General features: G+C 32.2%; 1 protein-coding gene across 1 annotated transcript in view; it reads left to right on the forward strand.

The window, feature by feature from the left end:
• The window catches only part of DNAJC13 (DnaJ (Hsp40) homolog, subfamily C, member 13), a 127,920-nt gene that overhangs the window by 28,582 nt on the left and 77,394 nt on the right, over nucleotides 1–21,944 (forward strand). The window contains exons 3-20 of the mRNA XM_008584623.1: nucleotides 883–958; nucleotides 1,939–2,088; nucleotides 2,529–2,570; nucleotides 5,694–5,894; nucleotides 8,098–8,304; nucleotides 8,398–8,493; nucleotides 9,043–9,134; nucleotides 10,816–10,982; nucleotides 11,093–11,172; nucleotides 11,255–11,424; nucleotides 11,878–11,977; nucleotides 13,746–13,853; nucleotides 14,524–14,679; nucleotides 15,396–15,452; nucleotides 17,283–17,404; nucleotides 19,692–19,767; nucleotides 20,031–20,126; nucleotides 20,923–21,066. Coding sequence (XP_008582845.1) covers nucleotides 883–958; nucleotides 1,939–2,088; nucleotides 2,529–2,570; nucleotides 5,694–5,894; nucleotides 8,098–8,304; nucleotides 8,398–8,493; nucleotides 9,043–9,134; nucleotides 10,816–10,982; nucleotides 11,093–11,172; nucleotides 11,255–11,424; nucleotides 11,878–11,977; nucleotides 13,746–13,853; nucleotides 14,524–14,679; nucleotides 15,396–15,452; nucleotides 17,283–17,404; nucleotides 19,692–19,767; nucleotides 20,031–20,126; nucleotides 20,923–21,066 — 2,140 coding nt within the window. The remainder of the gene's footprint in view (nucleotides 1–882; nucleotides 959–1,938; nucleotides 2,089–2,528; nucleotides 2,571–5,693; nucleotides 5,895–8,097; nucleotides 8,305–8,397; nucleotides 8,494–9,042; nucleotides 9,135–10,815; nucleotides 10,983–11,092; nucleotides 11,173–11,254; nucleotides 11,425–11,877; nucleotides 11,978–13,745; nucleotides 13,854–14,523; nucleotides 14,680–15,395; nucleotides 15,453–17,282; nucleotides 17,405–19,691; nucleotides 19,768–20,030; nucleotides 20,127–20,922; nucleotides 21,067–21,944) is intronic.

A 21,944-nucleotide genomic window follows, 5' to 3' on the forward strand; every position in this document is an offset into this window, starting at 1 on the left:
TGAACCCTCGGCGGGAACGCCGCCGCGCTCCCAAGCGGCACACTGTAGCAGTGCGCCACTGGGCCGGCCCCTACAGCATTATTTTTTATGCTGTAATACGGTTGTGAGTTCTTTTTATTCTCTATTTTTGTGGTTTCTTATACTAGCTAATGTCTACCCATTTAAATATTTTATTTCCAAAGAACTAATTATTCATATAAGTTTTTCTAATTCACTTTCTCCCTTTATCGTTATGAATTCCTTTGTCTTCTAAAGGATTACTGGTACCTAAATTTTTTTCTCCTTCAGATATGTTACTTTGAGTAAAGGAAGTGAATGAAGTGAGAAATGAAAAATGCTTGTTTGTAGTGTAGGCTTCCTACTTCTATAAAATTGCAACACTTAAATGTAATAGGTAGTTGCTTAAGTAGAAATTAAGATTCCAGCGTATGGCTGTGACTTACCAGTTTCAGGCCATAGATTTTCCTTCCTTTCCATCATGGTTTCATTGAAAGAATATTTTGAAAGAATAAGTAGTGTGCAGTGTCTTTTTTTAAAATAAAATTTTCCCCTTTAGAATCTTTTGGCATCCTCAGCCAATGCTTTCCCAACTTAATCTATACTAACAACACAAGTTTGCTTACACAGGTTATATTTTTCTATTTAGGGATCTTAATAGTTCACAGTAAATTGAGCAGTGGGTGGGTTTAAATACCAATAACATTTTAGAACATTAAAAAATGTGAGACTGTAAAACTAAGCTATGTTTAGTCAACATTAATCAGCTAACACATTTCTGTTTATTTATTGAACTGTTCCTTTTGTGTTGGTACCATATATATTTTCTCATAAATGTTTTTTTTTTCTTTTAAACTAAATTTAAGAATTTGTCTTCCTTTGTAGGTACAAGCGTGTCTTTTCAGTTGGAACCCATGCGATTACTACATATAATCCCAATACTTTAGAAGTAACAAATCAGGTAATCGTGTTAGAAGCTGTAAGGTGTTTGTGTGAACTCCCTTTGAATTTTAAGAGCCGTGATATGACCCATAACCCCTTGTCCTGAAATCAGTACTTTAGGGTAGAAATGTCAAATCTGAAAGAGATTGATGTGTTTATATTATGCTGTATGCTCAGGACAAAAGTAAATAAATAAAGGGGAGCAAGGAGAATGTGTTTATTTCCAAGCTCTAAAGGGTGTAACTTTTTGATATGTTACTATTGATTACAAACATCTGTTTTATGTTAAGTTAGTAAATTAGTTCTTTATAAATTTTAGAGGCTTATACTGTTACTATAATATAGGCATGCATAAGTTAAGTCTCATGAGTGTAGTTAATGTAAAATACTCATCATGGAAGTAGGATTACTTGTTTATAAAGGCAAGACTAACCTGAACGTGTATAAGTAAACATTTTTAAAGATATTCTAGCTTATTTTAATTCTAAATTACTCAGGTTTTACAGAGTTTTTTTTAATGGATTTACAAGTAATCATAAAATTTTATTCCCCAATTTTTTTCACTTTTATCATTTTAATTACTTTGAGTTAGTGTCATTAATTATTAAAATTGGAATACAAGATAGGATTTTTGTTATCAATGTCTCTGATGACTAACAACCTTTAAAAGAGTTTGTGTTATATAGAATTGCTATATGACATAACTTTTTATAGATCTCTGTTATTTTGTAAAATTTTGCTCATGCTTTGAGTTAGTGTCATTAATTATTAAAATTGGAATACAAGATAGGATTTTTGTTGTCAATGTCTCTGATGACTAACAACCTTTAAAAGAGTTTGTGTTACATAGAATTGCTATATGACATAACTTTTTATAGATCTCTGTTATTTTGTAAAATTTTGCTCATTTAGCCAGTGATTATGAAATTAAAGTAATAATAAGTGTTGCATTTTACTATGTTGTAACACCAGTTGAAAGAATTCCTTTCTTTTTGTTAGTGGCCTTATGGAGACATTTGCAGTATCAGCCCTGTTGGAAAAGGACAAGGAACTGAGTTCAACCTCACATTTCGTAAAGGCAGTGGAAAAAAGTCAGAAACTTTAAAATTTTCTACAGAGCATAGAACAGAATTACTTACAGAAGCATTGGTAAGAAAGGTTTCATGTTCAGAAACTAAATTTCTCTCTTTTCTTTTTAAAATGAAATAGTTACCTTTAAGAACAGATATTATGTTCTCAGTCCCTGAATGAACCCACTGTGCTTATTTTTTCTTATTGACCTTTAACTTGGCACTGTGAAACTTTCACTTTTCTCTGACAGAAGTCTGGAAATTTTTATATTTGATAGCTTACTGGTCTTTTTAAGTACATATACAGGACAGAGTATCGTATGTTTAATTAATCTTATCTTCTTCTTCAATAAAATTTTGTTATTTTTATTGATATCCCTAAACTATAACTTTACTAACAGTTTTTGTTATCAGGATTATCAGTTTGGGGTTTTACTTATTTTGGGTAGAAAGGATTGAACCATGAGTCTGTTTTTACCAGTCTGTTGTCATAAACTGTGGTTATGTTTTCTCTTTCAGAGATTTAGAACTGATTTTTCAGAGGGAAAAATCACAGGAAGGGTAAATATTTAAAATTTATTAATATGTATTTTTATTTGTTCAAATGTTGCCCTTTATTATAGAAATCATTCCATAATCTGTGTTTTCCTTTTATGGCAAAGCTAAAGGGAAAAAAGCATGATTTTAATGTCTCCTTATTCCATGTGATAGATGAATGTAGTTTAACAGGAAACTCAAACATAAAAAATTAGATTTAAGACAGTTAATGCTGGTAGATGGGGAAAAATCATGAGGCCAAAAAAATTAGAGTGCTAAAAACGACACTATAACTCTTCAGATAGCCTTCATTCACTGTTCCAAACAGTAACATGAGTTAGCATCATGCTGCTGATAATGCTTGTTGAAACATGAAATAGTTGTTTGGTGTAGGAGCTTCTTATTTCAGAAGTATTAAAGTTCTAACAAGGTTTGGCGATATAGAAACTGTTTTTTTATATGTTCTTGCACTGGATAAGCCCTATACTGAAGCTTGGCATGGTGCACTGACAGCTTTGGAGGAAGTTATGGTTGCTTATTAGAATCTTCTTAACTTTTCTAAGCCTTCTCTAGTCATGTTACAGCAAGCAGCATTTAAACTAAATCAGAGACTTTTGGGGAGGGGAAAATGGGAGTTTATGCTTTTTTTACTTCCTTGAAATATTGACTTTCTTTCCATGAGCAGGTATTTTTTAATAGGGAAAAATAATATCTAAACTTTACAGTACGATATAAAACCCTGGCTTCTGGCCAAAGGCAGGAACTGAATACGCTGGCACCATTCCCCTGTCTTTCTTAAGCCCTCATCCTATCTATATATATTCTATTGCTCGTTTTAGCATCGCAGAAGCCTCACTGATTTTAACTCTAGCAGTTGGCTAGTTGCCCAGCAGCCATTTAAAATAGTTTTATGGCATCTGGTGAGCTGTTTGTTTCTTGTTCCTGATGAACCACCATCAAATTTCTATAAATTATAACTTGGTGTGCTTATTTTAATTATTTTATGTTAGCAGGTGAGTTTTCTATATATCTCATATGTTTGGAAAACTGCTTTTGAAAACATATTTATAGATTTTGTTTAACGTTAACCACTTAATACTTTTCAAACTTTGTGGTAGGAACAGTAGTATATTGCCTGAAGGTTAGTTAAGTAATCTTACATCAAGAGTAAGGGACTCAAAGTGTCACCTGCACCTCTCTAAAAACAAGTTTAGATTCCATCTAAATGCTGTGCTGGCTAAAAAACACTCTTGCATAAGTTGAATTTGGCCCTAAGACCTCCAGTTGCCCTATGTATTTTCTCAATCAGGGTCTCTCAAAGTCATTCTTGCTTGGCCACTACAATCCTGAGGGATAATGATACATTTCTATCAGTACATTTCATTGATGGCAGTTGATTGTGAGCTGTGAGGAATGGAGAATAGCATGCAGAGTGTGTTTGGGCATGTAAACAATCATAGTGTGGAAAGTACTACCATTTTTGTGGCCTTCCTTCCACCCCCATTCCTGCTGCAGATGTGTGGTCTTTATTCATCCCTTAGTTCAGAATCAAGGCTGTAAATACGCTCGTGGGTTGATGCAGGCCCTTTTATCTTTCTGCCAAATTCCTTTTATGGAATTGTACTGTGCTTAGTGCCATAGATAATGGGAGTTGATGTGATATGATCCTGTGGACATCATTGCTGAGTTTAGTGTTGGGATGTTAGGGGAGGTGTTCATTACTTCATGCCTTACTCTCTTTTCTGAACTCTTACAAGAGAATTTCTTATTTCAGGAGTGGAAATAGTTGTTCTCTAGAGCAATAAATTTATTTCTACCTTGAAAATTGTTTAATTGACTATATAGTCCTCTTCATGTTGATAGGTAGAAAATGGAGTTATTTGGGCAGGGGAGGGGATATTCATTTCATATCTGACACTTTGTTATCCTTATTTTCTCTTTGCCTCGGTTTTTTTAAAATTTAAAATTTATTTATTTTTTCTGTATCATGTCAGTTTGCTTACCAGCCTTGATTAAGCCTTTTTTTTCTTTTTAAGAATAAAACTGGATAGTAAATGGATAATGACCATGCCAATCACTTCTGGTACTCATCTGCTTTATGAAGGATTTTATCATCTAAATGGAATTTTATCATCTGAGTGGAATTTTACTTGCTAATGTTATCAAAACTTTTAAAGATAACTTTCCAATAGTGTGATTAGAAAAGCCTAAGGTCAAATCTATCTATCTATCTATCTATCTATCTATCTATCTATCTATCTATCTATCTATCTATCTATCTATCTATCTATCTATCTATCTATCTATCTATCTATCTATCTATCTATCTATCTATCTATCTATCTATCTATCTATCTATCTATCTATCTATCTATCTATCTATCTATCTATCTATCTATCTATCTATCTATCTATCTATCTATCTATCTATCTATCTATCTATCTATCTATCTATCTATCTATCTATCTATCTATCTATCTATCTATCTATCTATCTATCTATCTATCTATCTATCTATCTATCTATCTATCTATCTATCTATCTATCTATTTATTTATTTATAATTTTTTAATTATTTTTTTAAAATTTCTTTCTCTTTTTTTCTTTTTAAAAATTTTTTGACTAAGGTCAAATTTAGGCTTCAGCATTTTTTTGTACACAGAAAATGTACATTAAAATACTGAGCCAGCTCCGATTGTTTGAATTGAATATTGTAACTTCCCTGAAATATGACTTAATTCTTTTTAGTATCTAATTTGGATTAAAAGAATCCATCAACAAAAGGTGAAATCTTTTTCCTGATAAAACTTTCAGAATACATTTCTATTTAGGATTTTCTTTTTTTGTTTTTATAGATTTACAGAATAGATTAAAATTGCTTCACTAAGTATTGTAACCCCAAACCTTTGCTAATTAAAAAAGAAAATATTGTTTTCAGTTAGAGCAAACACTTTTAATTTAATAGACACACACTCCCAAATAGCTAGAATTAATAATGTTATTAACAATTTGGATAGTAGCTATAAATATCTATAATATTGTTTAGATTTTTGGTGTTCCGGCAGGGACAGATACATTAAATGTAATTTTATTTTATGGTAAACTTAAATATGAACTAAAAAGCAATACTGTTTTTCTCTCTCTAGAGATATAATTGCTATAAGCATCACTGGAGTGATACAAGAAAACCTGTAATTTTGGAAGTAACTCCTGGAGGCTTTGACCAAATTGATCCTGCAACCAACAGAATACTCTGTTCCTATGACTATAGAAATATCGAAGGCTTTGTAGATCTCTCTGATTATCAAGGGGGATTTTGTATACTTTATGGAGGTTTTAGTAGATTGGTAAGTAGTGTTTTAAAAAAGACATTTAAGGAGGGATATGACCATTTGAAGGAAAGCAGGGTTTTTACATTTCATTTTGAAATTTCATGTGAGTCCTCTGAGAGAAAGTATGGTATTAAGAGTACAGGCTTTGGTATCAAAGGTACATGAGCATGAATCCCAATTTACTGCTGTTTAAAATGAGGAGTGTGATATGTATATCTTAGGTTTATTGTGAGGATCCTGTGAGATAATTTATGTAAAATGCTTTACACAGTGAATTGCTTAGTGTTCAGTAAATGGTGGTTACAGTTGTTATTTTCATGAGTATTAATGTCTTATCTGAAAGTTTGTAAGCTTTCTTTGAAAAAGTAATTTACAATCTCATTTTTATGGATAGTCTGCCATCCTTTGTTTAGCTATTTGTAATCTGAAATCTGAGTATTCATTGAAACTTCAAATTTGGAATTCATTGTGTGTTTTTTGTCTTGAAATTCTAAATTATATATAAGCAAATAAGTAGAGCAGAAGTTACTTCAGATGCTGAGACCCTGTTTATCTGTAATAGAAGCTAACTATAGATGATGACCTTTTTTTTTTTTATGAGAAATATCCTGCCTTCCTTAATAAAGTTTAAACTTGAGATCTCAAAGATGAGCAATAGAGAGAGTCTCCAAATGAACAGACTCAGTTGAATTTAGTTGCAAGATTCCTTTTTCTTGAGAATTTTAATTCCTGTAGCTACCTTAATGGCCTGGAAACATTACTCCAAGATTTAGTGCTTTGTGGATAAAATATCTTTCCCTGAGCAGCAGAGCCGAGAACTTTTTCCAGTGAGCCTGGAACTTTTAGATACATAGGATGGTAGGTAGTAGCAAAGGGAAATAAACAGAATGGTGGTGAGCTGGATAATCTGACTTACAGAATATAGTTTGCTCTTCAGAGTTATAGGCCTTTTTCCATCCTAGATTTCACTCTTTCCTCTCTTGAGGGGTACCATCTTAGTTTTCCTCATCTAGGAGCACAAAGAGAGATATTTTGTTACCTGAGTCTAGACCTAAAAGCAAAGGCTCAAAGAGAAAACAGTTTCCTCTCCCACCCTTAAAGGAGCCTAAAGCCTGCGGTCTTGGTGCTATCCAAAGTCTTTCTCTCCCTAAGGGAGTAGAAATTTGGAATGATTAACTCCTTGGTGGAAAACATACTTGATTATAGGAATACGGCCTTTTAGGCCTAAACAGGATAACTATCAGAATAATTCATCCAAGCTCATACAATGGAACAATAAAGTAAACATTAAGGGTGAGAATTGTTTGGTATTATTCATATTGCCAACATTTTTGCTTGCTTGATGGCAGCAAGAAGCTTTAATTTGAATTATTTGTTTTCTAGGTATATTCTTTGCCTTTAAAAGACACTAGCTAAAATGATTCAATTCACTATAAATATGATGCCATAACAGATTCATTCAGCCAAACTTAGTCTAATTCTTTCTGCTTCTATAGTGACTGTGATAAACTGCTGGGAAAAAAATCAAGTCCTTAAACATGATCTGATCCACTGTTTCTCAGTAGGGGAGCAATTGGCATTATGGGCAGGACAATTCTTTCTCTCCTGGGACACTCCTGCCTTGCCCTTTGCAGGACATTTAGCATTTCTGGCCTCCAGGCACCAAATGCAAGTAGCAATACTGACCTTATCCTTACATTTGTAAATACAACCCTGGAGTTGGTTTACAATACCAGTAAGCCAATGGCTTGTATACATGTAAATATTCTTCAACATAATCTTGCAAGGAAGACTGCTATATAAAACAGATTAAATCAGAGATTCCTTGGTTGAAACTGGGAATCCTGGCCACAGGGTGTCCACCACCCCCTCTGTCTTGGCTGGGCTCTCTTGAGGCCCCTTCTTGGAAGCCCCAGCTTGCTGTTTTGCACAAGAGTTTCTGAAAAATTCTCAGGTAATTTCCATTCAGTGAGTTAGTTGCAAGTCTTTATATCCCTTCCATTCAGTAAGTTAGTTTCAAGGCTCTATATCTCAACTTTGTGATCTTAATTTAGTAATAGTCTTTCAACTACAACACATTGCTTATTTATCTCTGATAAGATCTACTACCTCTTTTTTCTCTAGAATTGCTACTGTAATCTCTTTCCTATGAGTTGGTTAAATATGATCACATTTTAGTTGTTTCAACCTGACTTTTTAAATTTCAAAATTTGTACAGCATTTGTTTGCATCAGAGCAAAGAGAAGAGATTATCAAAAGTGCAATAGACCATGCTGGCAACTACATAGGTATTTCATTGCGGATCAGGAAAGAACCTTTAGAATTTGAACAATATTTGAACCTTCGCTTTGGAAAATACAGTACTGATGAATCCATCACGTCTTTAGCAGAGTTTGTAGTCCAAAAAATATCACCTAGACATTCGGTAAGACCCATTTGTTGAAAATAGAAACGTCATCTGATTTTCACATTTTTCTTTAATAACTTTTTTAATATGTTTCAATTTTATCATTTGAAGGAACCTGTAAAAAGAGTTCTAGCGCTTACAGAAGCATGTTTAGTAGAACGTGATCCAGCAACCTATAGTATTGCAACCTTGAAGCCTTTAGGAGAAGTAAGTTTTAGCACTATTAGTTTATATGAGATTTTTTCCTATTGATAAATTAGAATAATTTTCTTTCTATTTTAATATTTATTTACTCATGCCACATGTTTAGTAGAACGTGATCCAGCAACCTATAATATTGCAACCTTGAAGCCTTTAGGAGAAGTAAGTTTTAGCACTATTAGTTTATATGAGATTTTTTTCCTATTGATAAATTAGAATAATTTTCTTTCTATTTTAATATTTATTTACTCATGCCTAAAGAATGGGAAACAGGCAGAGTCTGTATTTAATTTTTAATATAGTTATATTTATTGATCTTAGAACAATGAATATTGCAAAAGTTATTTTTCAGGTATATAAAGAATGGAACTTTTTATTGAACAATTGTATGAAAATTTGAATGAGACTTTTAAATAGCTCTTAAACTCAGATATTGTAACAAGTTACATTTTTAAGTATTGGTTTTTGTAAGATAAATGATGATATGTAGTTTTTATAATGAAATACCATAAAACTAAACTTTTTTTTGTTAAACTTATTTTTTGTTTTTATTAGGTATTTGCATTGGTTTGTGACTCAGAAAATCCACAACTTTTTACCATTGAATTTATAAAAGGACAAGTACGGAAATACTCTTCAACAGAAAGGTTTTTTGGTTTTTGTTTTTAATTCATCAAGTATTTCAAAATAGCATCTTTTATTTTCATTGTTAAATTGGTTGGATAACAGTAGCAAGTTACTTTAATACAAAGACACTTAAAGTTAGGCTTTTATATGTTCATTATCATAAACTTTATAGCAAAAGGTAATATTTTTTCCTGTCCTGAATTCAGGGAAAGAGAACATCTGAAAAAATAGTGCAGATGTTCTAGTTTGAGGAAGAATTTCAACACTCAGATTGTTAGGTGCTTTATGTACATTATCTTGTTCAGTCTTGATGGTAGCGCTAGGAAGAAGGTGCCATTATTCTCAGTAATGCTTACGTGTGGAAAGTAAAGCAACTTCTTTTTGATTTGGCTTTATGAAAAGATTTCTTAGATACAATATCAAAAACAGTTCAGAAAAGAAAAAAAGTTGATTAATTAGACTTTATTAAAATTTAAAACTTTGACACCATTGAGAAAAATAAAACATAAGTCACGGGCATGGAGAAGATATTTGCAAAACATATAGTGATAAGGGACTTATATCCAGAATGTATAAAGAACTCTTATAACTTGATACCGAAAAGAATAAACAACCCAATAATAAGTGTAAAAAAGATTCAAATAGACACCTTACTGGAGAAGATAAGTGAATGGTAAATAAATACATGAAAAGATCATGAGTCATTAGGGAAATGAAAATTAAAACTACTACAGATCCACTAAACTGGCTATCATTGAACAGGCCGTCAATGCCAGTTGTGGCAAGGATGTAGAGAAACTGGAACTCTCATACATTGCTGGTGAGAAGGTAAAATGATAAAACCACTTCGAAAAATAGTTTGGTGGTTTCTTAAAAGATTAAATATATATTTATCATATGACCCAACAGTTTCACTCCTTGGTATCTACCCAAGAGAAATGAAAACATGCCCACAGAAAGACTTGAATGTTCAAAATAACATTACTCATAATATCTATAGTTACTAGAAGCAATCTATATATACATTTCCTAGTGAATGGATAGACAAACTGTTGTATATCCATACAGTGGAATACTACTTAGCAATAAAAAGGACAGAACTGCTAATACATGCAACAACTTGAACGAACTTCAAAAGTATATAAGTAAACTAAGTGAGACACATAAGACCACATATTGTCAGATTCTGATTTTATGAAGTCTCTTAAAAAAGTAAACGTATAGAGACACAAAATTGATCAGTGATTGCCTTGGGCTGAAGAGATTTTTTTGCACATGAGCACAGGAAACTTAATGAGAGATGGAATTTTATCAAAACTGGATTGTGATGATGATTATACAGCTGTAAAAGTTTACTAAAAATTGTCAAACTATACATTTTAACTGGGTAAATTTTGTGATTTCTAAGTTAGACCTGAGTAGAACTGTCAAAAATAATCTTTAAAACAAAAAACAAACAGAAAAACACAGAGATGTTAAAGCTACAGTGCTTAAGTAACTTATACAAGGCCATGTAGCAGCAAGGTTAGGAGCTAGAATTAGAACTTCAGGCTTTCCCCTAAAGCCCTGCTCTTTCTGCCTCCCATTGTACCCATAGTGCAGCCCAGAGCATGTTACCTGCCAAAGGGCCTGTGATGCAATCTGAAACAAAATTTCTCATAATTATCAATCCTAAAATCTTTTTACTTTAACCTTGCTTAGAGATTCCTTATTAGCAAGTTTGCTGGATGGAGTAAGAGCCTCTGGTAACAGAGATGTTTGTGTAAAAATGACACCAACACATAAAGGTCAGCGATGGGGGTTATTCAGCATGCCTGTTGATGAGGAAGTAGAGAGCCTTCATCTCAGATTCTTAGCTGCACCTCCAAGTAAGTATTGATTTAAATATAATTGCATTTCCACCTACCTACTTAATAATTTAGGAATTGGGAATACAAACCTCTAACTCTTCTTTATGAACCTTTCATTATTCTTACAGATGGCAACTTTGCAGATGCTGTATTCAGGTTCAATGCTAATATTTCATACAGTGGAGTTCTACATGCAGTAACTCAGGATGTAAGATAAATTCCATCATAATTTGCTCATTGTCATTAGCATTTGGTATGGAAACTTTTTGAAATATTCTTCCTTCATCCAGGGCCTCTTCTCAGAAAACAAAGAAAAACTAATCAACAATGCCATAACAGCATTATTGTCCCAAGAGGGGGATGTTGTTGCTTCAAATGCAGAACTCGAGAGTCAGTTCCAGGCTGTGAGGAGGCTTGTAGCTTCCAAAGCTGGTTTTCTGGCCTTTACTCAGCTTCCAAAGTAAGTTGTCTTCTGAAACTTAACTTCTCTTTGAGAATTTGAACAACTCAATATATAGCAAATAATGAACAATTTAACTCTTATGTCTCACTAAATCTGATACATTTTATATGATGAGAAGGGGTAGTTTTTATTGGAAATGAAAAAGGAAGGTAAGTGGAGCTGAATTGGGATATTGGTCCTCTATTCACCAGTAACATTACTGACTTTTGTTTTAGTGAATTTGAATGGGAAATGACATGACTTTTAGTTTTAGTTAACCTTAAAAAATACCTTTCCCCTCAAGCAAAAAACTCAACGAAAACTGATATATTCCAGAGGTGGGTTTCAAAATATACAATTGTTACTGTAATGCAGTGGAAATGTAAGAAGACCCATTATGTTATATTTAATAATAAAATAATTTTAAATGTTCTGCTATTGCTATTATATGCTTATTTTTTGTTTCAAAAGGTTTCGAGAGCGCTTGGGAGTGAAGGTAGTAAAAGCACTCAAGAGGAGCAACAATGGAGTAATCCATGCAGCAGTTGACATGCTCTGTGCCCTTATGTGTGTAAGTTGTATTTTATTTAAGGAAACTTTTTTCTTAAGTTGGCTCATGGTTTTAATTTCCACAAACCCAGATTTTCATTGTACCAGTAAAGTCCATGTTTCTATATTTCCTAAATTGCTCTCATATCCATTTATTTATCTAAGTAAACTTTTTTTTTTTTTTAAAGCACATCCTATATACCAAGCAATGTGCTATATGCTAAAATATAAAGATTTTAAGATAAAGTTCCTTTCTTCAAATTGTTGACAGTCTGGTAAGGTAGGCATTTGTATACAATATAAAGTAGTAGGTTCTGTGGGATCATTGAAAAGCAGCATTTTATTTTTGTTTGGTGGGGAGAGGAAGATGAAAGATTCTCCACCAATCTTTCTGGAAGACATTACATTTGATCTGAATCTTAAAGGACAAGTATTTTCTAGCTCTGGGAAAGCTTTCCTGGGACAGGGAATAGCTTATACAAAAGGCATGTTTGGGAAGCAACAAATAATTAAATATGGTTGGATCATAAGGTATGTATGGGAAGGGTTAATTAGGAGTTGCAACTAGGTATGTATGCAGAAATGGTAATAAAAAGCCTTCTGTATCAGACCAAAGAACTAGATTTCTATCTTTTAGTAAAGAACAACTAAAATATTTTTCAGTAAGGGAGCAGTGAAGCAGTACCCTAATCAGGTTTGAATTTAAGCCCACTCTGGTGGTATGTGAAGAATAGATTAGAGGGAGAGTTAGAGGCATGTAGACCAAATTATCATGTAAGAAATGAAATGAAATTCAGAGCTAGGGTAGTAATGGGCTGAAAAAGGGTCACGTCTGAGAGCTGTTCGAACGGTGAAGATCTAACTTGGTGACAGCTTATATGGAGTGAGAGACAGTTTAGTATAACTTGGAAGTTTCTGACTTATCTCAATTTTGTGTGTAGTATCTGAGACTTTTCCTGATATAAATTATTTTGGGCAATCTTATTGGTATATAGAACAAACATATAAGGAATCACTTATATAAAACCTTGGATTTGTTCCAAAAATGAGCTAAAGTTTACCTACTTTATTATCTTTACTATCCCAAATAATTCCATGAAAAGAATTAGTGAAATAACTAGAAAATAAAATAACGATAGTATGAAACAAACACACTGAGCCCTCATTACATATTAAGTATTGACTATGTATTGCACATGAATTATTTTATTTAAGCTTCCTAATAGTCCTATTAGATAAGTGCTATTAATCCTACTTTACAGCTGAGGAAAATGAGATTCAGAAAGGTAAAGTAACTTACCTTGCCTAAGGTCTCCCAAGTTACAGTCAGTAGTAAAATCAGGATTTGAACTCTATTCCAGATCATCATGCTGAAGTGCTTTTTACACTCAGTTATACCAACAATCAAAAGAAATCACCTTGAGGCAAAAAAAATATTTTGCTGCTAATTTTAGTACTTGCTAAGTTTTATCATTTCAAATTTAAATTATACAATTCTGGAGGGGTTGGTGTTGTTTGCCTTTTAATAGGAAGTCTGTGACTTTTGAGAGTACCTTGTACAATAACGTGTTCAGTTACTTGTTAGGCAAATTATCTGTGAAGTCTGATCAAACCCAAGGGAAATTGTCACTGCCTGCTTGTCTTATCATGAGTTTCCTTTCTGCCTTACACTTTAAAGTCTGTGGTTTTTAATTCTTTCAGTGTGTGATGAATACTCTTTATATAAATGACTTTTGTGTGATCTTAGCATGTGGGCCTGCTTATGAATTATCACTGTTTTTTATCAATAGCCCATGCATGATGACTATGACTTAAGACAAGAGCAGCTAAACAAAGCTTCTCTTCTTTCTTCAAAGAAGTTTCTGGAAAATTTACTGGAGAAATTTAATTCCCATGTGGTAAGTTGTAATTAAACTTTACTTTATGGGAAATACTGTATCATTATTGAAAGGTATTCCAGAAATGAAATATGGATGATTTTTTTTTTTTTTTTTTTTTAATTGAAGCCTTCAGCTTTGGCTAGTAGTGGTCACGGTTCAGTTTGGTCACTAATAATAAAATATTCTGTCTCAGGACTTTGTTAATCTGGGAAGGATATATTGCAAAGCATTTAGATTTCTACAGAGGTATTCCAGATTTCTGTTTTTTCTGTTTCTTTAAAAATGTCGGAGCCAAATCTTTGTTCATCAGTCACTGGTAACAGTTTTGGAGATGGGCATTCTGTAACATCTGGAAGGAACATGAACAAATTGTCCAAGTTTTGCAAGTATAAAAGATTGCTTTTTATACAAATGCATGTTACCTTTAATTATACATGTTTGAGGAGTCTTGGTTATTCTCTTGAAATCTGACTGAATTTTAATTATGTTCCTTTTGAGATACAGTGGATTCGCAACGTTAGCAAAGCAATACTGCTTAAGAGTCATCAAACTTTGAACCTCATATCGAGAAATTAAAGTCATTATTTCTGTCTGACATGGACAATAATAGAAAAGAACACATTAGTGCTACGTTTTAACTGAAGCTCCCTGTCTCTAAGTCTTTGAGGCATTTGTTGTTTTGTTTCAGGATCATGGGACTGGTGCCCTAGTTATTAGTTCACTTTTGGACTTCCTTACCTTTGCCCTCTGTGCTCCATATAGTGAGACAACTGAAGGGCAGCAGTTTGATATGCTCTTAGAGATGGTAGCATCCAATGGAAGAACCCTCTTTAAACTCTTTCAGGTGAGAGCTTGTATTTTTCTTATCATATAACTTAAGAGAACTTTTTGGGTCAGTTTGTTTTTACAGTAGTATATGTGTGCTTCTGTAGAAATGTTAAGTAAAAGCAGACTAGTACATTGTCATATTAGTGCATTTTAGCCCACAGATTTCTTGGTGCTTCATGTAGAGCCTTGTTTATGGCTATTAACCCCTGTTTTGACTCCTTTGCCTATCTTTTCCATCTTAGAAGTAGTGAAAACCCCATTTTTTTCTGTTGTTGGCCTCAATTTCCCTTTTCTTTATAAATTCTCAAATAATAAGATGTGCTTCAGCAGGGTCGTTCATAAACATTAGAAAACATTTGTTATTTCATACAATATTGTAGTATTTATTAAGTACATATGTGTATATATATGATATTTATATTTTTATTATTTTAGTATAATTACTGTTTGTGTGTCATTCAAATAAGTATAATTATTGTTCAAATAAATATGTTGTTATTCAAATAAGTGCCAGCTGTTTCCTACTACTGTAAACTGTTTATGTTCACTTATCTGTATCTGTAAAGCTATATTGTAAGAATACTTAAAATATTTAAACTGATCTGACTTTGGTGTGTATGCTTTACAAATTTTGTGGCTTATTATACTGCTTTAAATTGTATGTCCTTCTTAGGAGTAACAACTAACTGTGTCAGAATAAAATTCTTAAAAGATTTTCCCCTCATTTTAAAGCATCCTTCTATGGCAATTATAAAGGGAGCTGGATTGGTTATGAAGGCAATAATAGAGGTGAGAGAACAATTTTGAATTTTAAACTTATTTGAATGTTGATTGACTTTTTTAATTGAAGCTGACAAAATTGCCTTTCAGTCTTTTATGGGAAATGTGCAATTCTCTGGGTAAGAAAAATAATTTTAAATCTTTATTCAGAAATTAGTTTTAAACTAGTAGTAGAAACAACCCTCAATAATAAAATAAGAGTTTGAAGTCTTTAAGTGAGGTTAACTTTGGAGTCTTTAAGAGCAAAAAAAATCTTTCTGTTCCTGCATTACATTTTTGAAAATAATTAAAAGTTACCATTTTAATTGAAATAATTAAAAGTTATTGAAAATAGTTGGAAGTTAGCATTTTTTCTAGCTCTTTCTTTGGGGGATAAAGGTGACAGTATTGAAATCTTGAGGTACTGTGATTGCATAGAAATCTTAATGGAATTAGATCATAGCAAAGTGATGTCAAATAAGAATGGCAAGAAAGTTTCTAATGCTAGAGTACATTTGTAATTAAGCTCTAGAGAAAAGGACATACGATATTGCTTCTAGATTGTTTTTTTAGTCTTCTATATTGTTTAAAAGGTAAGATCCTGGCTATGAATGTGAACTGCATACTGTGGTGTTTACAGTGACATCACTCTAAATGGCTTTTGAATTCTTGTATTCTTTTGTTGTCATAGTAGCAATTTGGATACAACGTAAGAGTTCTAAAAGTAAGTACCACATCTTTCACTTTTACAGTGATTGAAGTAGCCAAGGACAGCTAGTACCTTGAGGCCAAATAAAAGTACACTCCTGACTTGATCTACCAGTATATTGGCATTTATATGATACATGCCATCATACATTAAATACAGGAGTATTTGAGTGCCAAGTATAACCAAATGATGACTTTTGGCTTCAGGTACAAACCGTATGTGTCAGATTCATAGCCAGTGACTAGAGCTAATGTCTGTGAGAAAGACTTTATTTATTTACACTGAAATCCTGGTAGGTACCTAAATTTTTTTTTTTTTCTGATTATAAAAGCAGTGTATTGGGATGTACAGAAAAAAATACAAGGAACAAATAAAAATAAATCATCTGTATTTTTATCATCCAGAGATGACTTCTATTAGCATTTTAGCAAATTTCTCTGTATGCTGTTCTAAATGATATATGTACATATACATACTATGTACATATTTTTATGCATACTACATATTCATTTGGTATAATTATCCTATATACTTGTACTTTTTTTCACTAACATTGTGAGCATGTTTGCTCTTCAGCAGGTTGTCTTAAATACCACACAGCTTACTTAAGGTAGTTAGTTCTGTGATTACCTTTGATTAGTAGTCCTAGTTATCGTACCTGTTGCCAAAGATAGTCCATATAAACAAAGTAAAATCATGATAAAAAGAATGCCCCTACACCACGTCATCCTTTAAAAAAAAAGTAAAGAATTGTGTTCACCATAAATAGGAATAAATCTTTAAGAAGAAAAGCAAGTCAGGTTTGTAGATGCCCTTGTTGGGAATTGCTCATTTCCCTGAGTCACCTCTCTCCCATGTTGGCTGGTATATACACAAGAGATGAACCTAATTTTAATATTAAATTTAAGAAAATATAATTCGTAAGGTAAATTTATTTGGAAACATTTAAACCTCATTCCAAAGGCAAATGTTATCTTAAAAATTACCTGTACTGCTACTCACTTACGTAATTTTTGGGTAATTGGAAGTTGCATTTTTAATTTTTATTATATACCGAATATTTTATTTAAAGATGTAAAATTAGCTTTTAAAAGTTGGAATAGTTTGTTCTAGACTGCTGCTTTAGGGATCATCTTACCCTTTTTCCAAAGGAAGGTGACAAAGAAATTGCTACAAAAATGCAGGATCTTGCCCTAAGTGAAGGTGCCTTACCTCGACACTTGCATACTGCGATGTTTACAATAAGCTCAGATCAAAGGATGCTTACAAATAGGTAGGTTATTTAATTTAATTTGCTGTAAATTAACTTTCTGTTTAAAGAACAGATTCAGATATTGCATAAAACAAACTGAACATACGTTTGGATTACATAGATATTCTATTGTCTTTTGATTCACATAGTTCTTTTCCTTTCCTTATGCTGTTTAAAGAACAGATTCAGATATTGCATAAAACAAACTGAACATGCGTTTGGATTACATAGATATTCTATTGTCTTTTGATTCACATAGTTCTTTTCCTTTCCTTATAGAAGGATTGTGCCCAGATGATCATTGTCCCTACCTGTGGATAACATGAGGAGGAAACTGTTAGCTTTTTTCCCCCACTATTCTATTATTAGGCTCTGAACCCATAGTCATGGGATTGGAACTTGGAAAGCCTAGAAGCTTATGGAATTAGAACCATATGCCCAGGCCTTTTCTCTTTGTAGTTCCTATGACCATTTTGCATGCACATGACCCCATGTGAAAACCTTGCATAGCTGATTTTTAATTATCTTTGGTAAGTTAAGTACTCTAAAAAAAAAAAAAAAAAGCCTTAAAAATATACCCAGCCTAAACCAGGCTTATCCTGAATCTCTTGTAAACAGTTTTCTCTTTGGTGAATCATCTTTCTTCTAATCATTCAGATACAAGGAAAACATAAATTTATTCGTTTACTCCAGGCTTCATAATTCCAGCCCTTTCTTTGTGGTTCCTAATATATGACCCTGTGAGCTATCCTAAGCGTACCATATTATGACATATATTAGTAAAAAGAATGAGTACCGTGAATATGTTTAATCATATTTTTGACTTTTTATAATAGCATAAATTGCTGACTAATATTTTCTATGTTATCCTATAAATTTCATTTCTTTGTCACCTATGTCCCGTTATTATTGTATGTTGTGTTATGCTGACTTGCCAACAGTTTTCTCCTATTATAAGAAGGTGTCTGTATCCCTCACTTGTAAATGTTAACCACAAAAGTGATCTCTGTTGCCTGAGAGGACAGAATGATATAAAAGGAAGGTTATTTCCTTAGTACTGCCTTATTAGCAATGCTAGATACCATCTTTCATTAAAATAGACAGTATTTGATATCTTATTCCATTAAATCCCATGTTAGATGTTTGCTTGTTGTGTTCCTCTTTATTACAGTTAATCAGTTAAAATCCCTACTGTGATCAATTAGTGTATTTATCAGGGAAGTATTTTAATTTGAAGAAAATTTCAAAATATTAGTAATATTTAAGTTACAGTATTAAAAGCTGTTAATGTATAATAGAAATACCACTTCATTTGCATTGCTGTGTCTTTTATAAGTTGCAATTATCTGTCAACTCTAATTAAAGCCTTTTTAAGAGTCACTAATATAATACCTGCCAAATACCAATGAGGGAAATTACAAGTGTAATTACTTTGGTATGTTAGCTACCAAATAGGCACAGGAATGAACAGTTTTAGTAGTGTTCACCTTCTAGTGACAAAGTACAGTTTGCATTTTGCTATTAAACTTTGTTCTTCTGGGAGTGTAACATGTATGAAACATATGTTTGTAGGTAGTTATTTGGTTATTTGCCTCATGGTTTCATGGCCATTCTTATAAAATGGTAATTGAATCTCTACCAAAGCACAGAAGGGTTAATGGTGAGTAAAACAGGGTTCCTGCTAATGAGGAGCTTTCAGTTTAGGAGATAGATGTTGTCATTAATATTAAAATTAATAAATGATTAAACCATAGATTCAACATGGATCTTAGATTTTCACGTTGAGCCAAAATATGCTTTTAGGATGAGTAGAATCATTAGCTCTGAGTGGTTTAGGTCTTTGTCCAAACTCCAAAAGTGAAAATATTTTCTGTCTCTGACCTTGATAAAAATTGACTTTTGCTTGTGTCAGAATTCCAAAGAATGCCAGAATGCTATTGTCATTATATCAGGACTTGTTATACAAACTAATTGTATCAAGTCTGATTTTATTTTCTTTTTAAAAAATTTTTTGTTTCTTTAAATAGGCTAAGAGTGTACTCCTTCATGTTTAGGTCCACTGAAAATAAGTGTATTTATTAGGGAAACATTTTAACTTGGAGAAAATTTCAAAATGTTAGCAGTATTTGAATTACTGTCTCAAACACCTCTCCACGTTAAAATTTTAATTTTTTACTAATTATTTTTAACATTGGAATGCTTTTTTTACTGTAACTATATTTCTTATATGATATTTTGTTCTTAAAAATTCCTTTCTGTTCTAGCTGAGATAAAGCAGCAAACCTTTCTCAACGTCTGCTTTTTTCAGACAGCTAAGTAGACATTTAGTGGGACTCTGGACAGCTGATAATGCAACTGCGACAAACTTGTTGAAACGCATTTTGGTAAGTCAGCTGAGAAACTGGAAAGATTTACGTATTCGTGCCTGATAAAATTTCATTGAGTAAATTATTTATCCTGTTGAAGTGTTTTTTTGTTTGCTTGTTTTTAATTTAAAAAGTATTTGTCATAGGAGTTACTATATGTAGTGTTACTCCCAATAGCTAAATCATAGTATTAATTTATTTGGGTTTTTAAGGCCAGATTTCCTTTTGTGCAGTTGTTTTGAAAATGGGTTTTGTGTTTTGTTTTTGTTTGTTGTTTTTAGCCACCAGGCTTGCTGGCATGCTTGGACAGCTCAGATCCAGTTCCTGAGAAGGATGCTGATCGGATGCATGTTAGAGATAATGTGAAAATAGCAATGGTAAATATGATTGTCTAAGTGTCTTGTCAGGATTAAGAGTACTATTATGTATTCTTCTTTGAAATACACTAAAAAATTTAGAAATAAAACAAGAATTTACTGAAATGAGTAGCAAGTCTTTTTTTCTTCTTTTTTTCTTATTCTGTTTTTCTTATTCTTGAGGTAGAATTTACATTCCATAAGATTGACATGTTTTTAAGTGTACAATTTAATAATTTCTAGTATATTTACAGAGCTGTGCAACTATCACCACAACCTAATTTTATGAATAATAGTAATTGTATGTTTTGTTTCTTTAACTCAATTTATTGGCACATTTAGGAATGGATTTTTAAAAAATTTCAAGTGTGCAATATGGTATTTTGCACATAAAATGAGATTGATAAATGTTGTTGGTGAAAGGGATCAACACTGAAAAAAGTTGCTTAGGTAGGACTTTTTTCCTTATAAGATCTATGTTAATTATTAGGATTGGGCTATCCCAGAGAAAATTACTGAAATATCTTCCATGATATGCTCTTATAATAATTTCTTATGTGTATTCTTTTCCTGTCCTCACTCCTATTTCTCTCTCTATACCCATCTACCATTTGCATCTTGTCACTTCTCAAAAAGGAATCATCTTGAAACCTAAGTACAAAAGTTAAAGTTTCTTGGAAATTTTCACTTTGTTCTTCACTGAACCCTAGTGTATAGTATTTTATCATGTAAAATAGATAGTATAACTTGGCTTTACATAGAGTTTTAAAGTAAATTTACTAACAGGTACATAATGGATATCAACATTATTTTACAGGATCAGTATGGAAAATTTAATAAAGTTCCGGAGTGGCAAAGACTAGCTGGAAAAGCTGCTAAAGAAGTTGAAAAATTTGCCAAAGAGAAAGTGGATCTTGTGTTGATGCACTGGAGGGATAGGATGGGCATTGCTCAAAAAGAGGTAAAAATAGAATCTGCTTCCAAACTTCTAGCACTTCTGTGTCTCCTAGGTCTATTTTAGTTGCTGCTGTTCACAGAGATGTTATTTAGATATTTTGAAGCTCAATAAATGTTACCTAATTCTGACTCATATTTTTATATACATTTTTCTTAATTCATAGTTCTATGAATTAATGATTAGGATTTTAGTTAGGTATTTAATAGAATTCCACTGTTAATTTTTCTTCCATCAATTCCAGTTTTCATACTTTTTTATTCATATGTATTTATTTCCTTCGCTCCGTCTCTGGACTTTGTTTTGTACCTGTAAAAATAAAGATGCCCTTGTTTAGCTTTTTTATTCAGAACTAGCCAGACAAGTGTTTTAGAAATAAAATTCACATTTTCAAATTAAATTTATTGTATGTACTTAAATTTTGCATATTAGTTTCTCAAGTCAAGATTAGATCTAAAACAGTTTTAGTTTCATTCTTCACCATGTTGTATGAGCTACAGAACCTAATTCAGTAATGCACATTCTTATTCTTCTATCGATGGATTATATAGTGGTAGTCAAGATTAGATCTAAAACAGTTTTAGTTTCATTCTTCACCATGTTGTATGTGCTACAGAACCTAATTCAGTAATGCACATTCTTATTCTTCTATCGATGGATTATATAGTGGTTAAGAATGAATTAATGTATCCTGCAGAACCTGACTTATCTCACAGTTTTTGTTGATCACACTTATATTCTTTCCCTTTAGCCATCTCTTTATGGCAGCTGTTTCCTTATTCTAGGAAAATAATTTTAGTATTTTTCTAAAACAAATAGATTTCTTATGGATTAATAGATTATCTAAACGTAATAGAAGAAATGTTATGTGTCTACCTGAAATT

Source organism: Galeopterus variegatus, unplaced genomic scaffold (assembly GCF_000696425.1).
Source record: "Galeopterus variegatus unplaced genomic scaffold, G_variegatus-3.0.2 Scaffold3317, whole genome shotgun sequence".
Classification (NCBI taxonomy): Eukaryota; Metazoa; Chordata; class Mammalia; order Dermoptera; family Cynocephalidae; genus Galeopterus; species Galeopterus variegatus.